This window comes from Mchenga conophoros, linkage group LG1 (assembly GCF_057382185.1).
Source record: "Mchenga conophoros isolate Kocher_MC1m ecotype Shallow Benthic linkage group LG1, M_conophoros_male_GT1.1, whole genome shotgun sequence".
Taxonomy (NCBI): Eukaryota; Metazoa; Chordata; class Actinopteri; order Cichliformes; family Cichlidae; genus Mchenga; species Mchenga conophoros.
This window is the reverse complement of record NC_140526.1, coordinates 21,972,015-21,995,410: the sequence shown is the minus strand read 5'-3', so window position 1 is coordinate 21,995,410 and position 23,396 is coordinate 21,972,015. Positions and strand designations below refer to the sequence as shown.

Genomic DNA, 23,396 nt, shown 5'->3' with positions numbered 1-23,396 from the left:
CAGTCGTAACAGTCGGGATTAATTGCTTTATTTCTTCACTTGTTACAGAGCACAAACTTCACCAGGTGCTTTGGTGTTTTATTCCTGTGTTGAGCAATGAAGTGGCTTAGACGACAAAGCACCTACACGCTGAATTAGCGCTTTTTTTTGTGCGTGGCTCGTGTAGCAAAGAGGGGGGGAAGACGTGCGTCTAAATGAATCAGTGCATCATGTTTTTCTGTTTTTTTGCATTTCTTGGATTTCTGAAAGGATAATTAATCTACAGGAATTTGCGCAAAGACTTGGATTCTTTTTCTCTCTTTTTTGTCAATTATGCAAAAAACAACAACAAAAAAAACCCTCTTCTTTTTAAGAATCTGTTGATTCTCTTCTTCCTGCTTTGTTTGAACATTTTTTATACATTATGTATTGTTTTGAAAAAATATAATATGAAATGGTAGAAAAAGGCATTTTAAGAACATTGAAAACCATTCATCACCGGCACCCAAACAAAAGAAATTGATCATAAAATAAGCAGATCAGAAATCAATCCCTTGTTGTAGCCTATTTTTTTTTAACCCTTTCCTTGACTTTCTCCTTTATATGACAGCTTCTTAGTTTCAGCCCAGAAAACAATCTGTCTTTGTTTCACAATCATCTAGATACAGAACGGCCTCAGCACACAAAGCCGCACTGCTGCTGAGCCTCATCAACTGGGCCTCCACTCGTGGCCTTTAATGATTTCCTGGTGTGAGCGTACATGTGCTTTGTGTGTGTGGCTGGGATGTATAGCTAGAATGCTGGAGGAGGACTGAGCCACAGGATCAGACTTTGCTGGAAAGGCGGGGTAGGGTAAGATGTCATCTGTGACATCACCACCACTCGAAAGCTCGACCGGGCCAGCTCCGTGCTGCAGAGGTGGAGTTTCCTTCCTGTGGAGCTGACCAGGGCTGAGTGTGGCTTGACCCACCTTACCACCGACAGCTAAACTAGACTGGATTTATTTTTTCGTCATACAGTGTGTTGTTGTGTGCTCACTGTTGTGCTGGTTTTCTTTCATATTGTTAAGCTTTAGCACCTTTATTTGATAATTTGTGTCAAATAAACCAAAATTTTGTCCTGCTGCTGAGTGGAGGTGAAACCAAACCATGCTGCTAATAATGTGAGAAATAATTATTTGTTCTTCTGCTGAATTTGTTTGTTTACTCACTTACGAAGAAATGAGCAGTCTCTAATTTTTATGTCATTGTAGTGGGGAGAGACAGAATATAAACCAAAAATCCTAAAGAGAAAAACCCCCCAAAAGACAGGATTACATAGAAGTTAGAAACTGAGTAGGTTCCTTTAGGTTTCTTGGCTGCTGCTTCTCAGCTCGAAGCTTCAGTTCCTTCCACAAATTGTCTAAAAGACTGAGATCTTTGAAGACTGGCGAGGCTACTCCATGAATCCTGGTGTGCTTATTCTTTAGCCGCTGCTTTTTTTTGCCTTGGCAGTATGGTTTGGGTTATTGTCATACTGGAGGACTCAGTGATGGTCCATCTTCAGTGTTCTGACTGAGGGGGGGGGGATTTTACACGGCATGGCCTCGTCCATTAGCCCCTCAGTGCGCTGCAGTCGTCCTGTATCTTTAGCAAAAGAAAGAAAAACAGTCCAAAACATAATGTTTCCACCTCTGTGCTTGACTTTGGGATGGTTTTCTTTGGGTCACTAGCAAACTAAATATCCTGCTGGTGCAGAAAGATTTCCATCCGTTGCGCTGTAGTGTATCACGAATGGTGTTCTTTGGGATTATGGTCCCAGCTGCTTTCAGATCATTACCACTTCCTCACATGTATCAGTTATGGGCTGATCCACCAGCTTTCTCATGATCATCCTCCCCCCATGAGGCAAGATCAGTTGATGGAATTTTTATATTTCTTCCATTTCTGAATAATCACAGCAACAGTTGTCACCTTCTCACCAAGTTTCTTGTCGATGGTCTTGTAGCCCGCCTCCAGCAGCCTTATCTTCCCTAATACATATCTTGCAAACACACACGTCCTGTTCTGGTTTATTAAAGATTTATTACACAAGCTGGTATACTGTATTTTATCTCAGGTTTGCAATGTTGCTGCAGAAAATCTTTAATGTCAAAGCTTTTGACCTCATCTGAATCCGTCTAGTCTTTTCATTTCTGTCTAGTCAAGTCATAATCTGCCTACATTCTTGAAAAAGTATTTTGCTTATCAGTTAATTTATTAATTGTGCGTTGTGCTCATAGCTGTAGGTTTAACATTTTTAGATGAAATACAATATGACAGCTAAAACACAAAAGTAAAAGAGAGCCGAGAGGCGATCAGCACCTTAAGGATACTACCTTTGTGGTGTGTGGTGAGCGTCTGGGAGCTACTGTTTCCCAAAACCTGCAGCTGTTCTCGTACTCGACATGCAGCAGATTCATTTCGTTATAAGGAGCCTGTTTCAGCTGATGAAGTTGTGGATTTATAGGCCATATTACTACCCATGATTCATGCTGGCACATGTCATATAGTTATTGGTAGCCCTCCTGTCATGTTGCACTTTCTCACCTAGCCCATCGCTTTGCTGTGGCCGAGCTGAAAGCCAGCCAGGCTGGGCTACAGCCCTGTTAGTGCTGGCTCTGGTGCTGCTGGCACTGCAAAACAGCCTCATCTATCACGGGAAATGGCAATGAGACAATCGGCCAGAGTGGAGTGCAGCATCTCCATCGCCTGCTCGCGCAGAGGAGGGAGAAGGGAGGAGCAGCCAGGGCAGAGCGATGCTCATCGTAGCCCGAGGTTGACAGAATAGGAATAAGAGATTGACGTGAGGCCGAGGTCACATGCTGAAGCTACAGCTGGGAGAGTGCTAGAGGTGGTGGTGGGCAGGGACAAGAAACATAAGCAGCATTTTTTTTTTGTTGTTGGGGTTTTTTTCTTAACCCCCTTCCTCTCCCTCTCTCTCTCGCTTTCTGTCTGTCTCGTCGTCTGAAGGCACACTGTCAGTGCAGGTTTGCAGTGTGCAGCGAGTTCTAGGATGCACAGTAATACTGATGAATTATTGAACAGCGGTGAACGGATGTGACACAGGCCAGTCTTGCGTCCACGCTACACAACGACAGGAGCGTGCGATGGAGAAATTACCTGCATGTGCAAAAAGCTGCAAGAGACAAAAAATATATAAATACAAAAATAAAGTACCCTATAACTGAAACAGAGCTTGACTAAGGACTAAGAAAGGCTCTATAGAAGGCACGAAATCTGATTATATGCAGTATCAACCAGAGACTTAAAGGCATAAACATTTTGATCCCATGAATATATTTGAGCATCCCAAGATACAATATTCATGGATCATCCGCGATGGAGCTGCAGAAATGATCCAACAGGCTAAAAAGAGTTTTGATAGCATATATGAGCTTCTCGTAGCTTTAAGTGGTGATGTGCTTTTGCAGTTTCAGTGCCACCATCACTTAATATTTATTGACTAAAATGTTTCAGTCCCTCTCAAATGAAAATTACGTTGCGTTAACCGCCTCCGTATTACTCAGAGATGTGCTACTGACAGCACATAGAGCAAGAGCTCTCTGTCTCCTCAGCTGCCAGCTAACCCCAAAATAAGTGGGATTGTGTGTGAGTCACAAAATAACATACAGTTTCAGGCACAAACAACGCCACTGCAACTGTAAAAGTTTAATTTGGCCTATTGTTAGAATGACAGGGAAACTTGTCTGGATTTTTATGTCCTCGTGATCACGCTGCGTTTTAGGGTGTTGGTTTGACATTCCCCGAGCACTCCCCTCAGCTGTCACCGCTTAACTAGTCCCAGAGGAGAGCGAGAACAACAAAACATGGGAAAAATGTAAAAAATGCACGACCCCCCCGCCTCACCCCACCTCCAACACCGCCCTGGCCCCACCCTTCCAGCTGAGGTTACTAAGAGACCAGATTTTGGCCTCGGAGTGAAAGAATCAAAGCCTACAGCGGTAACGGAGGAAACATCTTGTAAATGAGATATTAGCGTGAAAAGCAGGCTGCTGTCAGAGCCTAAGTGGCTTTTTTTTTCGTGCAGGTGTCCGCACAGAGTGTGCTTACCTCCTGCGTGCAGCATGCTAGTAAAGGTAGAGGTCAGTGGAACTGTAGTGTGTTTAAACCTAAAACAAAAGGACAAACAGAAGGGGCAGTTTTGAAGCCGCCTGATCAATGCACACAGTCGTTTTTCAGCAGCGTTTAAGCACACAGTGGAGGGAACAAAAGGGTAAAAAGTTAACTCAGACTTTATATTTTTAAACGTGCTGTGGACATGCTTTATGAATGGTGTTGAAATATAAACACATTTTTGTATAAAGACGTACACAAAAAAACATCTAATAACGTCACTTCATTTCATTTTATGTTTGTTTTTAATGTGAAATCTACAAAGATGGAGAAACAAAGTAAATGCACTGTAGGTTGGATGTAATGTTGATATGTCTAACCCGACGCAGTTCCAGGCCTCGGATGCATTCACAAATTCATTATTTCATTTGTTACAAGAAGTAGGCAGAAAGAAAATATTATCCACCTTTATTGTCGTTTTCTTTGCCTCCTACAGTCGTACTTTGTCACTGACTATGACCCGACAATTGAAGACTCTTATACCAAGCAGTGTGTGATCGACGAAAGGCCGGCCAGGCTCGACAGTAAGTGCACTTTGCTGAATAAACACGACCAGTGCAAATACGCAAGTACAAAGACGCACACGTAGCTCCTTTGTCCTGAAGTCTATTGCACTTGAGAAACTGATTTCAGAAGTTTATTTTGCTGTGAGCTACCCTGTGTGTGTGTGTGTGTGTGTGTGTGTGTGTGTGTGTGTGTGTGTGTGTGTGTGTGTGTGTGTGTGTGTGTACTTTTTTTTTTTGTCAACACACATGTTCATGCTCTCTAGTCCTCGACACGGCTGGACAGGAAGAGTTTGGAGCCATGAGAGAACAATACATGAGGACAGGGGAGGGCTTCCTGCTCGTCTTCTCAGTCACTGACAGAGGAAGGTAAGTGACAGTTTTCATCATGTGCAAACACACACACGCACACACGCCTTGCACATTTCTGTTTACAGTAACATACGCTTGTGCGCTGCTCCTCCTCTATCTCCGACTCTAAAGTAAAACCATAAATCTTGCACCGATACTCTCACTTGTTGCTCTTACTTCCGGACCTTGTTGTTGCTCTTGTTGTCATATTCTTTTGTTCTTCGCACTTACCCCCTTATCCTGTTCTCTTGACTTCACCTTAGCTTTCTATTTAAAGCCTGCTGAAACAATAGCGCATGGGCTCAGAGAGCATTATACAAGTTGACGCTTAAGGGAGTTGACAAGAATCCCGTAGCAATCCCTGCTGAATTCCATCATGTATACAGTAGAAACATGCACGTATGTATGTACTAACAACACTCTGAGGCACAGAGAGTCCTTTAACTTGTTAAACCCCGGTGCATAGCACCCTGAGTCAAAGTAACACTGTCACGGACCTTTAATTTAAACTTTAGTCCACACTTTCTAATTGGTTCTGATTTTAAACAGCATTTAAAGGATGCCAGATTTATTTGGTCACCTTGGTAAAAACAAGTGTCATAAATCACTTTTAAGCCAGCGCCAAGCAAATTCATCTTTTGAAAATGAAGACAGGCTACTGCAATAGTGAAACTAAAAAGAATAAAGGGTGTTCCTCCTGTTTATGTAGATAATCTCAGAAACGGCAGGCTCCACCAGTTTCAGTAAAAGCCAACTGACGCCATATAGCAGCATCTAGGCTTCCTCTCTTCACTAATACTATTGAATAGAAGCAAAAAAGTAATAAAAATATGCAGATATATCAGTATGTCTCTGTATGTCTCTATGTCTCTCAGTATGTGTCGCAGCTTACGCCACATAAAATAGTGTTTTATGTGAAACTTTATAGAGTTTATGCTGTGATCTCTGTGTTTCTACTCATCTTCTTCATGCCTGCGTCCCTGCCCAGCAGTGCAGTGAGCTGCATTCCCCTTGCCCCCACAGCCTCCTCCCAATGTTTATGTTGTAAACAGCCTTTCCTTCCTCCATTTATATTAGTGAAGTCCTTCCAGATTTACTATGTGCTCACCAAGCTGTCTGTGGGCCCGATGCTGGAACGCCACCCTGGGTGCACTGTTCCATTCTGGCCCCCCACCTCCTCCTTTTTTTTACTTATTTTTTTTAACATTTTTATTTTCTGTTGGGTTGAAACTAGGGCTAGTTTCAACCCAACAGAAAATAAAAATGTAGCCCTCACATGCTATCTTTATTGTAGTGGCTCAGCAGTCAAGTCAGCATGCAGAAGAGAGCCTTAAATAAATGCATTCGACATTTTTTATATTCTGACATGTTTTAGCCTTTCTGTCTCATGCACGCTGCCGATGACCCTTATCTCTGGGTGATCGTTCTGTTCGCGTGGGTGTGGTAATGGTGGGCATTTGTAGCTACATTCCTTTTGCTTTGAAGTCTGTCTCATGTACATTTTTAGATGAATGCATTCATCGATATGTGAGAAGATATTGCACAACCTGTTTGTTTAGGGAACACGACCTAACACCACATACTATGATTTACAGCTTTGAAGAAATCTACAAATTCCAAAGACAGATTCTCCGAGTGAAAGACAGAGACGAATTCCCTATGATCCTTGTAGGAAACAAAGCAGATCTGGAACTACAGAGACAAGTAAGTCCAACAGATTGCACTGACAGGCTCACATGTACCCGGTTTGATCAGCTGAAGAGATAATACGAACCAGTCGGGAGGATTTTGCATTTGCATACTTGAAAGTGGTAGCGCAGCAGCTGCAGCGTAGCTGCTGAGATACAACAGGATGTGAGTGAAAGAATAAAAGAAGCTGCAGAAAGGCTGGTGTCGAGGGGAGGATGGATGGAAACAGGAGTGTGATGAAATGATGAATTTTCAGCCGCTGGTGTGCAGTCAGGCCTCGCTCCCTTCGGTAAATCCACACCGCCCCCTAATGGTGAAAAAGAATCTTGAATCTTGATATAAATCAAGAATCTTGATCGCTGACCTGTGACTCCTTTTTGACTCCAAAGGGAGTCACGGTTAAAGCAGGTATTGTCCTCTGTGAATGCAACTTTGATTAATACAGATAGAGCAGCAAAAGGAACTGGTCGATGTTGCACACTATACTCATAGAATAAAGGCAAGTATGTGACAGACATATTTGATATTTTACAATATTATGACATTTGTAGCTTTTCAGTAAGTAATAACATTGTTTTTATAAACACAGTGATTGCGTTGATGGATTGTAGAGCATGATCCTTCCCGGACTTCAGTTTACATTGAAGGTTCACGTCATCATTACCATCTTTCTTTTTGCCTCAGGTAACCCAGGAAGAGGGCCAGCAGCTGGCCAGACAATTAAAGGTCACATACATGGAGGCTTCAGCTAAAATACGAATGAACGTAGACCAGGCTTTCCACGAGCTGGTTAGAGTAATCAGGTAGGTGCTTTGTAAAAGTGTGTTGTTTTACATATCGTCCACATGTCAGTCTTTTGTGTTGTATCTGTAAACAGTGTGGAAGCTTTAGTGTTGAGGCATGTTGCACATATTGCTTAAAAATAATATGTCTAATCCTCAGAGTGCCCTGTTAAACACACTGCAGGATCTCAGGGTGAATGTTTACAGGAGCAACATTTTTTTTTCTTAAGCTCTTTTGTTTCCTGCCTAGCAAATTACTATAAAAACAGGGACAAGCTATGTCAACAGTTGCTGTAACAGATGAGTTACATTTCTTTGTTTCTGTCTATATTCTTTGAATTTTAAAATATAAATTCCCCACCACTCAAGTATAAAGTCCTAGAAAATATTCCAGAAGGCTTTAGCATAAAACAACTGTATCTGCATTCTGCAGGGAGCAATAGGACAGTATTTCCTTCATTTATTGACAAGGAGTGCTAAAACTAAGCACACAATCTCTGGCTGTGTAAAAGAAAAAATCATATTAGATAAAACTCAAAGGAATTTAAACTTTGGCTCACCAATAATTGTGGTAAAGATGAAGAAATTAATTATTAATTAGGTCACATTTCAATGTATGTGGTCATGGAAGTGTCACAGTCAAGGTTAATTTAAATTTAATGTAAACAGTTTCCATATGTACTCAGTAACAGAGGCCAAGAGACCAGTCCACATATGTATTCCACAACCAGTTAGAAAGTGGTTGCTAGAGGTTGTTGGCTGTCGCTAGGTGAAATCAGTTACAAACTAACTAACTGCCCGGTTCCTTGACTAGAAACAGTGGGTGACTCTGGTAATCTGTTAGCACCCTTGAGGAGGTTTTCAATTTAACCAAGTGACAGCAAGCAACTTCCAGCAACCCGTGACATGAACGTAATTGCTCCAGTAGTTCAGAACACAGCACCTTCTTCCTGTATTTACTTTTAATGTTCCCACCCCAAACACATCTGGACAATAAGCGGACTGAACATTCTCACGTGGTTTGTAGTGATGTGCTTGGGTTTGCTTGTTTTTTTTCTCTGTGTAAAAAGAAAGTGAATCATGTGAAAAAGCTACAAGTTTACAAACTCATCAACAGATTCGGACCAGAAAAAATGAACGATATGTGTGAAAATATCGTTCATATATCGAGGCTGCGTTATGGCAGCCTCGCTTCTGTCAGTCTGCCCCAGGGCAGCTGTGGCTACAACCATAGCTTGCTTCCACCAGTGTGTGAATGCGAGAGTGAATTAATAGTGGTATTGTAAAGCGCTTTGGGTGCCTTGAAAAGCGCTATATAAATCCAATCCATTATTATTATTATTATTAAAATGCCCTGAGTTAAAAGGAAGGAGATTTAAAGGGATATAAGGTGCTTTTGGTGGATAACATGTTATAGATGATAGTTTAAAGACCGATTAAGTATCTCTGGCCATAATTACAGGGGGAAAAGTACACACTGGGTCCTTATAGCTATGCTCTATCTCTTCCAACTCCCAGGAAATTCCAAGAACAGGAATGTCCACCGTCGCCAGAACCTACAAGGAAAGAAAAAGACAAGAGCGGCTGCCACTGTGTGATTGTCTGAGTTGGCCTTATCACTGTAACTCATGCAGCTACTCTACCACCCCACCCACTCTGCCTGACATCACATCCTAAGTGGATGACTGACCGCTGCCTTCTCCACGTGCATGACTTCAGACAGCCTTTTCTGAAATACTTTGACCAGGAACTGCTGTCCCCAGGACATCGCTATGGACAACTGACAATGCCAAAATTTAACACCACTCTACCTTCAGCAGTAATCTTAATTCACACGAGAGTCCCAACACTAAACATTGCCTTCTAAATCAGCCTGACAAATTAATGTTTCGTACTCTGAAGGACTTCTCTTGCCTTGTAGTGACATTTGTACTTGCTACCGAGATTGAATGAAAACTATGTATCCAGAATGTTAATGACTTTCTTTAGTTTCCAGTGTCTGACCAGAGCAGAGAGATTATCTTATGAAGCTTTGTGTATGTTGTGCCATATCCACCTTTACTCCCATGTGCTAATCTGCTACTGTACATATGTGACATTTGTTGTGATTTTGTATTTCTAATGACCTATTAAATCACCACAGTACAGTGTGTGAGATTGAGTTTGGTTTTACATATATGAACTGAATATATAAGTATGTATATAAATATAATGATAGCCCTTAAAGCTATTATGAGATTAGAGGTTTCTGGCATTTTGCAGTGAATTCTTGATCTTTTTTGTGGTTTCTGCTTTCATTTTAGTCAAAAATGAAGTGTCTACTGTATTTTTTTTTTAAGTCTTACAGATTGAAGGATTGTTAAAAATCCTACACTTGTCAAAAAGTAGCAAATCTGTCTGAATTTCTTTCCTCGAAGGTGGCGGTTAGGTCAGCATTGGACATACTACATATTTTTTTCACATTTCTAAGAAGCAGTAGAAATAAAATAACTGGTAGCGCTTTGTGTAGCCTTGAAAACTAACCCGATTTCAGCTCAAAACACTGAAAACTACATTCTATACTCAGCCTTTGACGAGCAATGCTAGCAAATCCCTTTGTTGCAAATCAAGCTTTCAGAGCTCCATTCAATCTAGATCATTCCAGTGCAAAGCATCTTTTCTGTCAAACATTTAGTCCATGATGTAGATCAAATAACTGTTTCACCATTCCAATAACACAGTGGCAATGTGTTTGTTCCCTTTGTCTTTGAATTATTCTGTAACACGGCTTCCTCCCCCCCCCCATCCCGATGGTCTGCCAGTTGGAAAATTAGGACAAATGGAAGCTTTGAGATGCACATCATAAGACAACCCATCTCCAGTGGGACATGAACTCAACGGACCTGCCACCTGTGGAGCAGCCATCGCCACATACCCAGTATAATGTTCTGCCTTCCCCTCCCACTTGTGTACTTCTGTTCAGGCATTCAAACAGAGTACTGCAGTTTGTTTTTCACTCATCATCTTGTAATATAAACCACAAAAATTAGACGATTGAAGTAACGGACTTGATTAAATGTTTCTACTCTACTTTTATACATTATTTTCTTATCAGACTAGTTGACAAGTATTTTTATATGTTTATAAGTGAATACATGTTCACAGCACAGCTGTGTATATATGTAAAGAAGAATATTTAATTCTCTCAATTATTTTAAACTGAAGATGACTGTTGGCCCAAAATTGCAAAATTGGATTTGTCACAAACATGTGACCAGGAAGGGTTTTTTTGCTTTTTTTCTTTAGTTGCTTTTTCAAAAAAATCTTATGTGGCTTAGTTATGGAGAGTATATTTATTATGAGGTGTTCATTACCAGCACAGAGTGTAATAATGCCGGTTCAAGTGGAGGAGAGTTTGGGAAACTTTACAGAGGAGCTTTAAATTATACAAATGATTATTATAATTGCTGAAATCTCCCATCTTATTGCAAAACCTAGTGTGAACCCCAATCATACTGTTTGTTTTTTCTCTTCAACATCAGTGTCCTTTGCCCTGTGTCTAGCTTTTGGTGCTAAAATAAAGTCTGTCATTGAGCCTGAGGGGGTAGAGAATCTTTTTTTAGCTTTAAAAAATGAGATTGAACTGAAAATTCACTATTTACTGCAGATCTGCATTACTGTCCTTTAATCTGCAGGGGACTTCATTTTGGCATGCTTTAACCGAGGCATATAAATTTCCAGACACCTTACATAATAATACACATGTTTATTCTATAAGTGTTGAAATAAACGTGTAGTCTAGACCTAAAACAGACCAAAAAAGGCCAGATTCAGACAGATCAGTCGCCTTTTCATACTTTCTTCTCATTTTGAGTCTTTGAGACCAAAACATGTTACTGACAATGATTTAATAAGCTCCCCGAACCCAGTTAAATTCACACAACTGTCCAAAAGCAAACCTCCATAAACAGCTACATGCATGTATTTGAACCACAGGGTAACTGTTTGACTAAAGGGAAATGCTATTAAGTACATGTACCAGAACATGGTCAAGGCAATGGTTCTCATTTTTCTCTCATACCTTACATCAGATGATACAAAACACCACCCAACCCACAGTTTTTTTTTTCGCCGATAGAAAAAAATGACCCAAGTAAATTATTGAAATAAAGGTCAGTAAGATAGGATCAGTAAAGTCTTACATATAGTAGCTCTGTGCCTCCAAGGGAGGTCTGCCTACACTGTTTGAGAACCACTGGGTTTATATAGAGAGCACATAATACAGAGACATAAAGCTCGATGACAAATTGATGGAAGGACTTAGCTCTTAATAAGTTTTAGCAAAAATAACGGGCTATCATAAACATCTTAACAGCTCCTTCGCATAATTCCTTGTCAACTGAAAGAATTTACATCATTCGTTTACTATAATTTAATGATATTTTGATTTTATAATCACACACACTATGCCACTATTTGTGCAATAGGTTCTAGAGAGTAACAGCAATGTCAAAATTCGAGCATATGTGATATTTGCGCCTGCAAAATAGCAGAAACTGGAAAATGAAAGTTGCTCATTAGTGCAATCTCAGGCGCGTTCCTCCTGAGATTAAATACGAGAAAATGAGAAATTTGAAGGAGTTTGTATTTTTATTTGTTGGCATAAATGGAAGGCTATTACAGGTGAAGCTCAAGAGGATTTCCTGCTTGTCTTTCACCCCAATTGGCACCTTTACTCCGTGGATTAGTTTGCCAAATGAGCATGTCCACGTGTGTGACCAGGTATTCATTTATTTAAAACAAAAAAGCATCAGTCAGCAGTGAGCTGATACATACAAGTATCTTTTACTGTGCAGCTGTCAGCAAATGAGTAAAAAAATGCTTATGCGTTCATGTCCTTGCATGCCAGCAATCAAAAGAAAGCGTAGTGCCATACATCGGTGCGGACTCGTTAATTAGGGTGAAGTGTATGTAGGGCGCAGTCAGTCTGTATAACTAATCGGCGCCGTAAACGACTGAAATTGGTAGATGCGCGTGCACTGGAGCTGACAGCGCTCGCGCTCGCTCCCCTCTCTGTAGTGGTATAGTCCATAGGATAGCGTCTGGCTGCGCGGAGCCATCCGGCTCATTCACTAAACGGCGATTCCATTAGTTCGTCTTTGCCGTGGCAACGAAGAGGAGGGCAGCGTTTGCGCTTTGATTTTTTTCCTTTCTTTTATTATTTATTTTTTTATTTTTTTGCCGTCTCACCATCCAGTCCAATCCCTGCCATGGAGGGAGTCAGCAGCAACAGGAGTATGTCTTACAGTAGATGGAGTTATGACAGGTAAGCGAGCTTTCCCATAATGCCAATTGTATGTTTAAACCAGTATGAGGTGTGATGCGTTTCGCATGTACTGTCACTCAAGGGCGATATTCTTAAGGTTTAGGCTGTACATCTTTGGGGGACCCCCCTCCCCTGCGGAATTAGGTTAGTTGGCAGGTGAAACCGAGCAGGAAATGAGAAATGTGATAAGAGTACATCAGTAGCCTGAGCATCGTAGTGTGTTTGCTGTCTGCTACACCGGATGTTTGCTTCACTCTGTGTTGTCATGATGTATTCAGAAATGTCCTACCTTCCCAGGCAGCCCACCATTACCAAAACATTCCCCTGGGAACGGCTGAAGTGTTTATGCTTAAGGCTGTTTCTGTCCACCTATCTATCTATCTATGCTGGAAACGTGACTGTGTTCGTTCATTACAGTGATCCCAGAGCTTCACTTAATTAGGCAGGAAGTTGGCAGACTGGGTCCCAGTAGGGGTGACTGTGATCAAAACCTCACATTTTGTTAAAAATTAAAACAGGCATGTGGAGTATGAACACAGAAAGCATAAAAGATACACCCACCCTGTACAGCCACTGTTCCTCTCAGCTTCACCGTAGCAGTTTTTAATAAGATGCTCAAATAAGAAGATGAAATGTGCTTGAAAGTGTGCGATTCATGACACATTTGCATGCCATAATAACAAAAACATTCATTTGGTGTGTGTGGGATGGCATTGCCATAATGTCAGTGGTAAGTGTGAATGAGTCAGTCCTTCTGAATGGCCTTGCCCAATGAAAATGACTCCAACATAGCATGCTTTGAGTGTGTCACTCTGTTACATGTTTATCTATATATGCTAAAAAATGCTGGGTTATTTTCACAACTCAATTTCTGGGAAGTTGAAGGGTTGTAGGTTGGGTTAGTATGGCCAAATATCGGTTAAAAAGTCATGACTCAGGAGTTGGGTTGGCGATGTGCCGGGTTCTTTAATTAACTCTACAGCTTGACTAATTCTGTTGGGTCATAGACTCGGTAGCTTTGATCAAATATTGGGTTAAATTTTACCCAATTGGTTGGGTTGAAGACAAGCATCAGAAGAAGGCACATCTTTCTTCACAAACCATCATTTTCAACTAGATCTTATCTTATCTTATCAACCTGATAATATATCACTGGACTTCTCCTCTTCCATGAAATAAAACATGGTAAGTAAAAGGTGAATTCTTACAGTTTAAAAGTGATAGGGTTATTTTTGATAATTACAGTTTATTGGTTTATAATAGAATTTATAATAGAATGATAACAATTAAGTCGAATAGGACGTCTATGTAATTACATTTGATATTAGCACAACACCTGTTAATGTCAGTTATTGTAGCGAGACAGCACACTTACAAGCATACCTCTCTCCACAATATTCAAGCATGGCTCAGTCTAAATTTGCAGTGAGCAAAAGATAAACATAACGTTAAAGGAGTTTTTGTCACTGAAGATACGCTACCACCGTAAAGCTGAGACAAGATTTAAACTAAGCATAAAGCAGCCCGACCTTTGAAAAACATATCTGCAGAAACTTTAGTCTGTAAGCTGCCTTGCATAATCCTACAAAGTGCTGTTTCTATGGGATAATAAACAATTGGGGGCGGGGGCATCTTCTTAAGAGAGACTGGCCAGTCTGAAACTCCAAATGCAGATAAACTTTTAGAGGAGTTTGCATTAGCCTCTGAACCATTTTAAGGATTTGAATCACAATATAGACAAATGAAGTATTTCACCCAGTCTGGATACTTCATACAGCCAGAAGCAGTTCCTTTCCCTGGGTTTTCCTATATGCAGGAAATCGATGGAGAGACAGGGACAGTGAAACAAGTAGCAGTGTGAGACACCTTCTAGTATGTTCCTCTGAAATCTATTTTGAAAGTCATTCTTGAAAGTCCAGGAACAATGGAGAAAATTTAAAAAAAAACAGCCCTTGAAGATTTTACAGATGAAACATTCTTTGCAAATACTCTTCTTCTTTCTGAGAATTTGTCTTTTCTATTAGCACTTTACAATGATGATTGTGAGATGGTAAATCCACTTGGATCAAAACTATCAGTCCATAAACTAGGGTTGTATCATATATCACTATATCAATAAGTGCATGCCAAAAGAGTTTCTTGCTAGTCTAAAAATCTCACTTCTTATTGGCAGTAAGCAAGACTGATGATGTAAAAACCCATGGAATAAATGCTGTATTGGAGGCAATTGTGAATGAAATTACATATCTGGAAATTAATGGCTTTCAGGTGGAAATCCCACAATTCGAAGGGAGTGTAAATGCTAGAATGGCACAGATCTGTGGGTACAGCGTCGGACTCAACAGCATACTTGGCTACACAGAAAGTTTTGCTGGCAACAGTGTGTGTAGATGGTGTCGGATACACAGAGATGTTCTGAAGGTACAGACAATTGAAGATCCTTCAGCAGTGTGTGATAAAGAAAACTACATCTCAGTCTCTCTTCTACGTCACCAATTTCAAACTGGTATTAAAAGAGATTGTTCTCTTAATAAGTTGCTGTTCTATCATGTCACTGACAATGTTGCTCCCAATATTATGCATGATATCCTTGAAGGAGTTGGGGATTGGGAAATTAAGCTAGTGCTAAATGCATTGATGGACCAAGAAGTCCTGACTATTGAGCAACTTAACTATAGATTGACCAGTTTTGACTATGGGGGTTGTGATAGTCGCAACAAGCCATCAGCTATCAAACTCAATGGCTTAATATATGATTCTGCATATAGGCAAACAGCGATATAGACATGGTGCTTACTCAGACTGCTAACTCTCATTATTGGGGATTTCCAGAGGGAAACCAATACTGGGAGTTACTCATTTTATTGCTTAGCCGTATGGAGTTGATTTCTTTCTCCTTCATTAACGCAAGGAACAGTAATCTTTTTGAGACATCTTATTCAGGAACACCACTGTCTTTATTTGGAGCTCTTTCCTCTTAGACACTTGAAACCCAGTCACCATTTCATGCTACCTTATTCTGGAGCCATCAGAAAATTGGAGCGCGTAGTTCATTTCTGCTAATTAGTCATGTGTACTGCAACTTTCCGAAGATTTATAAATCCCAAGCTTACAGACATCAAATAATGATGTGCTACACTCTTCTTTCCGGCCAGATGCTCGCTCATCGCCTTGAAGTTGAGCCAGGAAGCACCAGACTGCTTGGTGCTGTAGATGATTTTGAAAAACTGACAAGTGGATTTGAGGGAATTTCTGTTTTCACAGAAGGGTTTTTGCCATCTTGGATTGAGTGCAAGGGTACAAACTACAGATCAGGAATGACACTATTGTTGTCTCACTCTGAAGATGGGGAGCCCCTGTTCGGAACCGTTAAGAGCATTGTGACAGTAAACTCCAAACTATTGTAAAAAATTAAAAGGATTTGAAAGGCATTTCTTTGCCTTCAGTGTGTCCTATTTCCGAATTTGTGGCACTGGACACTGAATCCATTGATGACCATCACCCCCTCCATGCTGTGAAACGGCGAAAGGAGAATAGCAATGAGTTTTGCATTTCTTTAAGATGTAGAATTTTTTAAACATTGGAAATTATTTTGCGTAAATGGTTTTACAAAAACTTTTTGTGTTTGTCTTGATCTATGAACAAAAGCTACTTTTTTTCAAATTCAATAATAGAATTCTAATTACATCATTTTGGAGAAAATCAGCAGTTTCCTCAGTGACATTTACATTACAGTGGTAAGTATAACCAGTGTTCATAAAGGTACATGAAATAATCTGAGAGGGAGTTTACCTGTTGCCATTTTTCCAAAGTGTTGAGTTGATTTTTTTATGTTCTTAAAAAACCAAAGTCACCACTTTTTTAATGATTGAGGTTTTTACATGTAAAAAGTTTTACTTGTATTTTACTTTTATTGTTTGATATATTTTGTATGAATTTTGCTGTTTATATTCTATGTGTCATATGGCAATAAAAGTACTTTTTATCTTGAATTATCTTAAATTCATTTTTTTATATGCTGAATTTAAAGTAGGTACAAATCTTTAGATTTTACCCAAATAATAATTGTATTATAACCTTTGTGATGGGTTATGATTTTTTGTAACCTCAGCTTTAAACATTGGTCAATTTAACCCAATTTTTGGATAGTTATCCTAACCCAGTATGCTGGATCAAACCAATAATCCAACCCTGTTGAGTTGAAGCAACCGAGGGGTGGCTCGGCCAAAATTTGACCCACTGGGCTACAAATTCAGTTATTTTTAACCCAGCAGTTTTTAGTGTGTATCAGCTACAAGCACAGTTATTACACATATCTTCAGTAATAGTCCCTGGCACGCGTCCTACAACTGAGTCCTGCCTGCTGAATGTTGGCACTACCTGTTCTGTATATTTCCTATAGTTGGACTGTTAATCCAGCCAAGGCAGATGATCCATCCCTCTATTCATCTATCCATCTGATTTTCTTACACTTATCCAATTCAGATGGAGCTTGAAGCCGATCCCAGCTGGAGGGTGAGAGGTGGGGTTCACCCCGGACTGGTCGTCAGTCTGTCACGTGGAAGAAAGCACTGCTGTTGTTTTTAAAAGTTCGATTAAAAAAAAAAGTGATTTGACATAAAATCTCTATGCTGTTCGTTAATGAAGCAATTCCTCTTTAGTTCAACTCAGCCAGCAATCTAAAATACAAAATCAATGGTACCATTGCTGTATCATTGATCACAAGCGGCACAGACGAGGTCATACTGTGCTACAGTTTGTTCTGTAAAATTATATTTATAGTGTTTTAAAATCATTGGTTTATAAGATGTGCCAGAGTCTGTGCTTTAAAGGATGTGTTTTGGGGGTTTTTGTGTGTGTTTGCAGCAATTTCATCTCATGTGTTTCTGCCCTGAAGCCATTACTTCATTATACAAATGCATTGTTTTGGGCGTGCCCAAATGAGAAGCCTCTCTGCTAATGAACTGCTGCAATAGACTGACGTTCACCCTAGAGGAGATATAGCCAGTTAAGAGTGATTGCTTGTGTGATGTGGATATTTCTTGCCAGCGCAGGACATCAGCATCAGGGGTCAAATTTAGGTCACTAATATAATTGCTGAATCACCAAACCCCAAGTCTCATTTCTTTCTGGTTATTAGTCTAGAAAAATAGAAGAGACATGCACCTGTGTTATGAACAGACTCCCTAATAAAGAGGGATGGATTATTAATTCTCCGACTGATTTCTGATCAATTTGTTTGTGTAGAAAAGAAAAGTAAGTACACAAAGATTTTCAGTATCAACATAAATGTTTTATTATTACAGAGATGATATGGGCTACCATTTTGGAAGCTGCCAAGAAAAATAAACATTGCATAATAGCATGAGGCTTATTTGATTGTTTTATGGTGACAAAGATGCTGATACGTAGAAATGAATTCTCGCTGTGTTTTTACTTTAATACTGGGTGATGTGTAGATGATTCAGTTCTATCATTTCTATTCAGTTTTTATTTATGCAGCATGCATTTCCCAAAAGATCTCACAACTGAACAGTTTCTTTTTGGAAAGAGAGTCAGGAGAAAAATAAAAATACTCCCTGTAACGGTAACAGGAAGAAACCTTCATCCAACCAGGTTCAGGAAGCCCATCTCTCAAAATTGGTTAAAAATCAAAGAAAAGGGGAAAGAAAAAAGCCGCAATCTTTAATATAAAACACTCAGCAGGTTGGTGGGACCATTATCCAGAGATCAGGAAGATGCATCATGGGAGTCAGTGATACCTGCGCGGAGTGCAAAGCACAAATTGCAGGAGAGAGAAAGGACAAACCTAATGACATGCAATGGTTGTATATAAAAGCCAAGAGAGGGAAGGACGGTCAGAGAGGAAAATAGTTTTGATTGCTGTATGAATGGGAGGTCCTACAGTAGCCTGAGCCTATAGCAGCATTACTGAGGTTGGGTTCTGGCTGACGTAACACAGCCCCTACTCCAAACTTTATCATAAAGGAACCCTTCAAATCTAATTTTAATAGTAGAAGAGGTGTCTAATGTGCCTCTCCAGTTATGTATGACAAGTAAGCCTGTACATTGAGAGCAAAGTGCTCTTTTGGAATACTGTGGTACTATGAGACGTAACGGGTTTGTTCCTCTGTGGATTTGTAGATGACCGAGAGGTCTCTACCCGGACAATCTGGAAACACACTGCACGCAGCCAATCTCTGGTTTAATGGGGCTGCCAGGCGGCCTGCCAAGGCTCTCCTTCTCCATCAGGCTCATTTTGGCTGGCAACACGTGCACTGGAAGCTGAACATGGGGAGGAGGAGGATGTTCATCCACATTCTGCCTTACAGCAGTTGGATTGTAAGGTGCAGAGAAGGTGTAGAGAGAGCTTTGCTGATCGCTGGCAACTGCTGTTCATGCCAGAGTGACCAACACAATCACATTGGCTGACTTGTGACAAATACTGGTTGAAGAATGGATGCCATGCCCTAGCAGTATATTACCAAGCTGGTGACCACCATGAGGAGGAGGTGCCAGGCTGTTCTGGTCATTTAATGGTTCTTCCACATAAAACTGAAGTCCCAGTTTGTTAAAGGAATAAACTGTTAAACTTTCGAAATGTCATGTTTCTTCAGGCTTTAGTCATTAAATCCAATAAATGATACTACACAAAAGTCAATAGCAGAATCAGCTGTTTGGCATTGGCAGAGAAGATTTGGCAAGTTTTTCATGGGCGCAACCGACATACTCAGCTCTGCGGTTCAACCCACGAATGCATTTTCCTTACAAATGCAGCATTTAAAGGAAAATAAAAAGCATTTCAATGATATTAGACCTACTGTCAAGAACTGTCGTTATAATAAAGAAATCATACTTTTTGTACTAAGCTTTTTTGTTGTTGTTGTTGTATTAACAAGCAGTTGAACAACTATTGCTGAACGAATTTTGCATCCATGGGAGGATTTTTAGATTTTCAAAATAAAGAATTTCAAAAGCTCAGCCTCAAAATTAATCAATTAGACCACTTTTTCCAGCATCTCTTTGAAACGAGATGGTCCTAATTTTGTCCAAATTGTGCAGATGAAAGAAAGCATTCCTAGAGCTTTCTTTCTCACAGTGTTTTTGGACACCACCATAACGCTACCCAGGGCATTTTCTGTTTTCATTTTGCATCACTGATTGGTTGAACATATTTTGGAAAAAAAAGGAAGAAAGAAAGAAAAGGACGTACATATACACCTCTAATTGGGTTAAGCGCATGTTCTAGTCTATAGGTTTCATTATTGCAATTATTGCCTGTGGTTACAGGAAGAGAGAAAGAGAGAAAAAAAACACAACAAAACAAAAAAGATCAGATCTTGGAGCCATTTCTGTAGCTGTAGCTGTTGCTCTTAATAGTATGCCGGGGAAAATCTAGCTACATTTTAAACAAGTCGTTTCTACTGAAAGCTGAAGGAGTAAGTGGTGATGAAGAGAAACTTGGGTGTTTACTCCAATTGACTTGAATTTGCTTTTTACAGCTCTCCTACATTTTGTAGGTGTATAGGCGTGTTGTGTGCACGTGCTTCTGCTGGTATTTCATGGTGGAGCCTGTTCAATTTTGGACCTACATGCTGAGGACACATTTTGTTCTCACACCTACTCACTGAACATTATCATAGAGATGAAGGGTCAAGATGGCCTGATAAGATGCAACTCAGAGCTTCCAGAGCTCAGTTTCCTTTCAGCTCCCTTGTGTATATAGAGCTGAATAGTTAGGTATAGCAAATTGGGGAAAATAGCTTATATTGTGTATGTAGATTTCTTCTTAGTTTCCCCATTTAACCATTTAAAGCCATGGAGGCTCTTCCCTCATCTTGTTTTGTTCTTTTTCTTCAATTTTGTCTGTAAAATTGGTTGTAACATTGAAATGCTCCTTAGATATTTTATTTCCTAGTAGTTTGAAAGACTCCTCAACACACTGCTGAAAGCTGGTAACGACGGCAGTCTAGCCGGTGATTATCTGTTGGACAGATGAGAGCAGACACAGCAGCCTATTTCATCTGCATGAACGTGTATGTGTCATTGAAAAACAATGTTGATGAGGGCCACGTAGGAGTAAAGTTGACTCTTTCTTTTGCCTTTAATCTCTGATCACTCATCACAAATGCAGATCATGCAGCACTGCTCTATTTATATTGATGAGTATCCCACCAGCTGTTTTCTGAGAACACAACCAGACATGCAACTGCTGTCCTCAGGTTTCTCTGTTTTTTGTTGGCAGTTGTTGGCAAAACATGTTGCATATTACGCGAATGTGCCATCAATCTGTATTTTTTGGAAGTCTTTGTTGCATTGTTGAACAGTACTGTAAAGATTGTAATACTGTGATGGAATTTCTTGAAAGTTTTCGATTCCTGTGCCCGTATTCGATCTGGTGCGTTTATCAGAGGTGTACTCAAACAAAACTAAAACAACTACGTCAGACTCATGTGAAATGCATTGTTTAAGCAGTGACACCCCCAATGTAACTGATTCACAGCTCATTCTAAGTTCGATCGCAGTTGATCAATTTGTGGCCAGGAGTGTGAAGTGCCCATATCAGTAAATGCTGACACTCGGTGTTTATGTGTGCTCTCTTTTTAAGCTACTAGTGTAGAAAGCATGCCATGAATTTCTAGTGTCTAAACAATAATGGATTTCACTTCGTCGCAATCAAAGTCTGTGATAAGTGCTAGATGACACTGGTTTGAAATATACCGAGAGCTTCTGAAGTGGGAATCTGTTGTGTGCTTGGGTCATTGTGGGTGGCTTTAAAAATGAGTCACAAAAGAAGCATGCATTTTACATGGGAACCGCGAATAAGCCAACAAAAAGGATTGAGATTGATTCATCAGTGTCCATGTGAGAAGGCTGAATTTTTCCGCAATAATAATAACAAAAACCAAAAGAAATATAACAAACTCGGGAAATGAGGGTGCATTGAGAAAAATGTGAAAGTGGTTGTCATGACACCTTAATCAGTGTTTGTTGAAATATTTTCCTGTGAACGAAAGTATTACACAGACAGAAAAAATGTATTGTTATTTAGCAAATACTAAAAATACTACAAATCAGTGATCCGTATGTTGCTGAATAATAGCAGGTTATTGTCATGGCTGCCATCATCCCAACTCACTACTTCCAAATTTAGGATAAGGTCCTTAAGACGCTCCCTTGTTCACAAGAGATTGTTACAGCAGGTAGCTCCACATGTTTGATTTGGCAGATTTTTACACCTGATGCCCTTCCTGACACAACCCCAAAGGGATTTGTTGCTCCTCCTGGGATCAAACCAGGGAATTTATGCTTGTTAGGCAAAGGCAAAAAATATGACCAATACTGTGTTTACTGTTGCACACTTTCTGCAATATTTCACCAGCCAGGTGGAGCAGAGTAATTAAAGACACCAGACTCAAAACCAGACTAGCACTGTCAGGACCAGTGATGGGAATAACCGCGTTACAAGTAACAGCTTTACTAACGACGTTACTTTTTTCAGTAACGAGTAATCTAACTAATTAACATTTCTATCGTTACAACGCCGTTACCGTTACTAACAAGAAAAGGCTGTGCGGTGGTGTTACTATTTTTCAACAAACAGACGGTTGAAGCTGTGTTCAGCTTACCGCATCTTATATCAGTTGCACGGAAGTAACTGTAAGTAATCAGTGCGCTACAGCTTTAGCAGCTCCGCGCTCTCCCGCGGACGGCTACCACTTTCTTGCAGATGATCACTTTCTAGCACAACACCTGGAGCTAAGGGGGCAAAACAATGGCATGAGTGCTGTTGTTTGAGTGAGGAAGAATGTAGTAGTCGTCGTAAGCCAATCACATGACCACTTCAAGATGACAAAGCAACAAGGTGATATAGCTTTTAAATTGTGTTGATAGGCCACGTAAAACCAGAGTCACGATAAACAATATATACGCGTGTTTTTTCCTCAAAAGTTTCGTTGCATTTACTGTCTAAGGAGTGGTGGTCCTAGGTGGTCCTAGCCTGTTTGGCGCCCTGGGCGAACACTCCCTGTGCCCCCCCCCCCCCCCCCCCCACACACACACACACGCACACATAAACGTATTAAGGATTGTACATTAACATAAAACTGTTGTCGGAACCATACTGAATTTCAGCAGAGAAACGCGCGCGCGCGCGCACACACACACACACACACACACACACACACACACACACACACACACACATATGAAGAGAGAGTATGCATAGTATGCAAACGGCTACCAAACAGCCATCATAATTCGTCATACAATGAGAATAGGACAAATCAAGAATTGACAATGACTAATTAATATTGTGTTGAACACAGTCCAAAAGATTCAGTAAGCTACATTAGTGTCTACTGTTTACTATCATAGCCAAGAGACTAACAGACGTTTTCACTGTCCCTACTAATTGATGTTATCTTGTTGTATCTCTGTTTTGCTCAGTGCTATCCTCTATGCTGTTGCATGCTGGGGCAGCAGGTTGATCCACAAGGCCAGCAATGTTGTGGGGATGGAGCTGGACTCTGTTAGGGTTTTGTCTGAGAGGTAGATGTTGTCCAAGATAAAGACAATGTTGGATAATACCTCCCACCCACTCCATGACATGCTGGCTAGTCACATAAGCACA

The 23,396-nt window shown here is 40.3% G+C and overlaps 2 protein-coding genes across 3 annotated transcripts in view; both read left to right on the top strand.

Annotated features, from left to right (window-relative positions):
• Window positions 1–11,037, top strand: part of rras2 (RAS related 2) — a 28,774-nt gene extending 17,737 nt beyond the window's left edge. Inside the window, exons 2-6 of the mRNA XM_085269860.1 lie at window positions 4,570–4,657; window positions 4,903–5,005; window positions 6,583–6,691; window positions 7,361–7,479; window positions 8,977–11,037. Of these exons, the coding sequence (XP_085125986.1) occupies window positions 4,570–4,657; window positions 4,903–5,005; window positions 6,583–6,691; window positions 7,361–7,479; window positions 8,977–9,064 (507 nt within the window). The 3' untranslated portion in view covers window positions 9,065–11,037. The remainder of the gene's footprint in view (window positions 1–4,569; window positions 4,658–4,902; window positions 5,006–6,582; window positions 6,692–7,360; window positions 7,480–8,976) is intronic.
• A 1,471-nt stretch (window positions 11,038–12,508) lies between these two features.
• The window catches only part of tub (TUB bipartite transcription factor), a 56,694-nt gene continuing 45,806 nt past the window's right edge, over window positions 12,509–23,396 (top strand). The window contains exon 1 of one of the 2 annotated variants that reach the window (XM_085269825.1): window positions 12,509–12,763. In XM_085269825.1, the coding sequence (XP_085125951.1) occupies window positions 12,708–12,763 (56 nt within the window). In that variant the 5' untranslated portion in view covers window positions 12,509–12,707. The remainder of the gene's footprint in view (window positions 12,764–23,396) is intronic. The other variant, XM_085269827.1, reaches the window with a different exon arrangement.